The sequence below is a fragment of the Octopus bimaculoides genome, chromosome 4 (assembly GCF_001194135.2).
Source record: "Octopus bimaculoides isolate UCB-OBI-ISO-001 chromosome 4, ASM119413v2, whole genome shotgun sequence".
In the NCBI taxonomy this organism is placed as follows: Eukaryota; Metazoa; Mollusca; class Cephalopoda; order Octopoda; family Octopodidae; genus Octopus; species Octopus bimaculoides.
This window is the reverse complement of record NC_068984.1, coordinates 19558207-19564086: the sequence shown is the minus strand read 5'-3', so window position 1 is coordinate 19564086 and position 5880 is coordinate 19558207. Positions and strand designations below refer to the sequence as shown.

Genomic DNA, 5880 nt, shown 5'->3' with positions numbered 1-5880 from the left:
TGTATCTGTTACTCTGTGCCTCAAAGTTGCAATTATTCCAATAGTTGAATGTTTTCCTCTTACAACCTATTTTCCTACTTCTATTTCTCAGAATTGAATCTTTCCATCTAACTCTGTAGGCAGATAGGTCCAATGGTACCCCTGCTGCTGATCTGGTTCATTAGCAAAACCTATTTTCATACACACACACACACACACACACACACACACACACACACACACACACACACACACACACACACACACACACACACACATATGATGACTGATTTGATAAGTGGTGCCATGTATTTTTACAATTCTGTAAATAATCATAGTAATATTTTTATAAGCTTAAAACTTATAAGCAATCACCTTGTATTGACTAAAGAAAATAGTCTGATATTGGGGGCATATAAGCCCTCAGTAGAAAAATGTGGATTTATATGTGTGTTTGTGTGTGTGTGTGTGTGTGTGCGTGCGTGCATGTGTGTGTGTGTGTGTGTGTGTGTGTTGTGTGTATATATACATACATATATCATAAATCCGAAAGACAAGCACACACTAAGTTATAGAGCAGTAGAGTAATTTGATAAAGATGGTTATATTGTAGAATTGCTCACCATCGAGATAAGATATGCCCCATAGATCAGCCATAACTATCTTTATCTAATCACACACACACACACACACTTATATAACTATTAGTATTAATTTTCCAAATACAGAAGGCAGCAAGTTGGCAGAATTCTTAGAGCATTTGAAAGAAATACTTTGCTGTATTTCTTTCATCTCTTTATGTTTTGGGTTCAATTCCCCATCCCCCCAAAATCAATTTTTCTTTTCATCTTTCAGGGGATGGGGGTAGTGTTGATAAAAGAAAAGTACTGTTCAAATACTGGAATTGATAGGATCAACTTAAACTCTCTCTTCAAAATTACTGGTTTTGTGCCTTCATTAAAAACAATTATTTTCTCTGTTACAGACTAAGAAAGATCTGGAAAGTTGTATGGATCAATGGGAACTCTTTGATTCCAAATATGAAGAGTGCTCTGCCGAAGTCAAACAAGTTGAAAACAAACTGAAAGGCACAGATCTAAAGAACTCTCTGGAAGAGAAAGAAGAACAGTTGAATATTCTAACGGTAATTCTCACTTGTTGTCATTGTTTTTGCTATAGTTGTTTTGTTGTTTCACTTCAATCCATCTCTGATTGCTCTGACTTGTCTTTGACCAAAGACTTTCAAGCCACAACCATGCAGTTTGTTTCCTGTTTATCTCAAACTACATTACACTATGTACCCCACTTTTAATTTTTAAAATGATAGTTTGTGGCTTAAGGGACACTCTCAACAAGTCAAGCAACCATACAGGGGTCTCATTCTTGGCTCCCTTTTTTATATCTTGTGAAATTATTATTGTTTTATTTTCAATCATGCAGTGTACCACTTTGTTACAATAAACTATGTATGTAGTTTATACTAAACTAAACTATGTATGTAATCTTGTATACTAAACTATTAACGAATTAAATGCTTAATTTAGTTTCAATTTTAAGTTGTTGGGACGTTCTACTTATTCGCTAAAACCCCTTTTACTCTATGAATTTATCACCTCACTGGTGTGTCATTAAACTTTATTTGTCCACCTTGACTTTCGTTCTTCTGAATCTACCAATTCTATGTTATATGCCACACCCACTCAAAACCAACCAGATGCACTTTCTGTTATTCTGTCCATCATATTTATAATTATAATGTCTCACCTTTAGAATCCCAGTATTCCTTTCTTTTTTCTTTTTGGTTTGGTCTGGTGGAAGGGGATGTACCTGTTGTAAGTCCACCTAGATCAGTGAGATTGAAGCAACGGATTGATCAACTTCAATAGTTGGAAGTTGATGCCTGCAAGAAAAGACATTAGCAGAAAGGAGATCCAAATAGCTGACATTCTAGAGGATTAAATAGTACAGCGGTTAATTTGGGCTTGGGATGAAGTGTTCAGGACAGACCACACTCATTATGTGGCCTGCTTTGAATGAGTTAGGAATGCCTGATTGGAAGTGACACAAGTCTATTTAGATCCAAGAAGCAGAGACCACAGTAGTAGTGGTAGAAAAGACAGAGAGAGAGGACACAGAACATTTGATAATCAGGAGCTGGAGTATATTGGTGAGAGGCTTCATACCAACTGTTTAGGTTGTCCATGTATTTGGATCCAGTCTATGATGTCCATAGCTCCAGATGTGGAAGCAGTCTTCCATTGTGTGTCTGTATACTTTGTTTCCTTTTCCCCTGCTTGTAATGATGTTCTTCAAGAAATTCTCTCCCGTCCACCATTCTCCAATACAAATTATTAAACATCTTCTCAACACTAATTTCAATTATTTATCTTAAATCTCACTCCTTGCTACCAAAAAAGGCACTGCTGCACCACAAATATAAAGAAAACGATAATAATTAATCATTCTATTTGTATTCTATGGTAAAATAAGAAGCTAGGAAAAAAGCAAGAGAAGGAATATTAAATAAAAAAAAAATGCCATGATTTTAACAAACCAGAATCTGAAGACTTTAATTTTCTCTTTCAGTCCCAACTGACCATTGAAACTCAACCTGACTCTATAGAAGATCTGTTTGAGTTGGCTCAGGCATTATCTCAAATCACCTCAGATTCCAGTATCATAACTAAAGTGTCTCAGCTTAAAGCCAGGAAGCAAGTTGTTTACAGTAACATCAAAGTAAGACCATTTTGTTTTAAACTAAACAGCATTTATTTATGTTTCTAATTATATATTTTATTAAACCTTTTAGTAGTTGATGGTATTTAATGAGTGGCCAATATAATTCTGTTCTAATGTGACCTTATGTAAATATATAATGAAGGTGTGTGGCCTAGAGGTTAGGGTGTTGCACTCATGATTGTAGAGTCATGGTTTCAATTCCCAAACTAGGCAGTGCATTGTGATTTTGAACAAAACACTTTACTTCAAGTTGTTCCAGTCCACTCAGCTGCAAATGAGTAATTCAACAACAGACTGACATTCCATTTAGGGGTGAATGTTGTGACCTTGGTCACTTTTATGCTATGGAAAGCAGGTGGCCAATGCTATGAGTCCTACAACTCAAGACAGTAATGTCCAGAGATTGTTGTTGATGATGATGATGATGATTATCTATATATAAGGCACCTGTGACAGTGACATGTAAAGGCACCTATGCCAGTGATACATAAAAGGTATCCACTACACTCTTGGAGTGGTTGGTATTAGGAAGCTGTAGAGACCAAACCAAAATCAGACTGGAGCCTGGTAGAGCTCTCTGGCTTACCAGTTCCAGATAAACCATCTAACTCATGCCAGCATGGAAAACAAACGCTAAACGATGACAATGATGATGATGTGTTTTTTTTTTGTTTTCTTTTCAGGATTCCTGTCGTAAGTGGGAAAAGTTTGTAGTTGACCATAAGAAACACCAGCTGCATTATGAAGAATGTGTTGCCTGGGCAAAAGGTTTACAAGAGAAGGTTGAAGAATGCAAAGACACAAGAGGCAATGAAGCAGTAATTCAAGAGAAAATCAAAAATATTCAGGTATGATAAAAGCAAAGAAGTTTTAATGTATTTTCTGTGTAGTTGTGTTATTTGTATTATAAACAGGTTGTAGAAGTGTATACATTTTAAGATTTCACCTAACAAACAGCATAGGTAACCTTAAAATATTATTTTATTATTATCATTATTATCGTTATCATTATTAGTAAGGTGACGAACTGGCAGAATTGTTAGCACACCAGGCAAAATGCTTAGCAGTATTTTGCTTGTTGCTCTGTTGTGAGTTCAAATTCCGCCAAGGTTGACTCTACCTTCCATCCTTTCAAGGTTGATAAAACAAGTACTAGTTGAACATTGGGGGTCAGTGGAATTGTCTCATCCCCTCCTCTAAAATGGCTGCCCTTGTGGCAAAATTTGAAATCATTAATTATTATTATTATTTTTACTAAGATGGTGAGCTGACAGAATTGCTAACACATTTGAAAAAAATACTTAGTGGTATTTCATGCATCTTTCTGTTCTGAGTTCAAATTCTGACAAGGTTGATTTTGCCTTTCATCCTTTTGGGGTCAATAAAATAAGTACCATTTGCAATCTGGGGTCGATCTAATCAACTGGGCCCCCTCCTCCAAACAATTTCGAGCCTTGTGCCTATAGTAGAAAGTATTATTATTATTATTATTATTATTATTATTATTATTAGTAGTAGTAGTAGTAGTAGTAGTAGTAGTAGTAGTAGTAGTAGTAGTATGATTTCTCATTCTTTTTTCATCAACTTTGCATTCTTCTTCTTTGTAACTGTTGTAATCATCCTTGATGTTGTCACATTCATCAGTATCACTGTTATCATCATCATCACATCATCATTTTTTGTCAGCATAACCACTTGCTGTCATCATTTCCTTTATCATTCAGGTACTCATGGCTGAAAGGGATGAAGGTTTGCACAAACTTCAGGTTGCTATGGAGAGCCTAAAACTAGTTTTGCCAAACACATCGATTTTAGGATGCCAGAAATTGCATAAAAACCTACAATCCCTGCAAACTGACTATGACAACCTCTCATCTGAAATGAGTAACATATGTGCAAATCTAGAAAGTTCTCTATCTCACTGGACCCTGTTTCATAATGAACTTGACAATATGAAGCAGTGGCTTAGTGAAACTTCTGCTCAGCTGGAGACAGAATCACAATTGCAGACAAGTTTCTCAGAAAAGAAACTTGCACTTGATCGAGTCATAGTTTGTATTGAATCCTTCTTTTCTTTTTTGTTTTTTCTTGTTTTGTTTTTTTTTTAATACTTTTTGTCATTGATCACTTCACCACCTTTTATCCATCCCTTAACCCTTGCCAATCTCTACAGTTGTCACCTACTCTCCCTCACCTTTCCTACTTATCATCCCTCAACATTTGTTCTTCATTCTTATCTGTATTATATTCACCCCGACCCCCATTCATCCATTTCTCTTCTCCCTACTCTCTTACAACCTCTTCACATCCACATATCCAGCTTTTTTCTGTCCCCATTCACCTTTACTCACTTCTTATCTTGAGGATCAACCCAGAAACCTCATCATCACTATCTTCATCTCTTACCTAGCTCCACCCTGCTCACCTCTACTTTCTCTTCTAAAATGTGAGTAGCCATGTACAAAAAGCTTGTCCTGCCCAGGCCCCCCTCTCATACTTTAGTCCCCCATCTCTGAGCATAAAGCCGTCTCTTTCAGAGTTCATTCATAGTCTTGCAAACTGCGTAACAACCTCATTAGTGCTATTGTCATACAAAAAAGCACCCAGTATACTATCAAGTGATTGGCATTAGGAAAGGCATCTAACCATAGAAACCATACCAAAGGAGACAGTGGAGCACAATATCACAATGCTGTCCTTGGGCCCGTCAAAGCTTGTCAGGTCACTCAACCCATGCCATCGTGGATCACAAACTTTAAATGTGTGTTTGTGTGTGTGCGTGTGTGTGTATGTAATAAATACAGGATATTGATCTCACTGAATGGAATACTTTTTTGTTAATCCTACCATTAATGAAACAACACACTTTATATAATATATACATGCATACATATATATATATACATGCACACACACATACAAACATACATCTATATATATATATATATATATATATATATATATATATACACAGACATATATACATCAGATATACAGGCATAGATAGATCAGATTGGAGACTGGTGCAGCCTTCTGGCTTGCCAGACCTCAGTCAAATCATCCAACCCATGGTAGCATGGAAAGCGGACGTTAAACGATGATGATGATGATATATACATATATATATATATTTATACATGCATATATATATATATATATATA

The 5880-nt window shown here is 36.0% G+C and overlaps 1 protein-coding gene across 10 annotated transcripts in view; it reads left to right on the top strand.

The window, feature by feature from the left end:
* LOC106881484 (nesprin-1) overlaps positions 1 to 5880 on the top strand; it is an 811219-nt gene that overhangs the window by 413966 nt on the left and 391373 nt on the right. For all 10 annotated transcript variants that reach the window (XM_052966929.1, XM_014931893.2, XM_014931887.2 and 7 more), the window contains 4 exons: positions 965 to 1123; positions 2566 to 2715; positions 3402 to 3566; positions 4443 to 4769. In XM_052966929.1, the coding sequence (XP_052822889.1) occupies positions 965 to 1123; positions 2566 to 2715; positions 3402 to 3566; positions 4443 to 4769 (801 nt within the window). The remainder of the gene's footprint in view (positions 1 to 964; positions 1124 to 2565; positions 2716 to 3401; positions 3567 to 4442; positions 4770 to 5880) is intronic.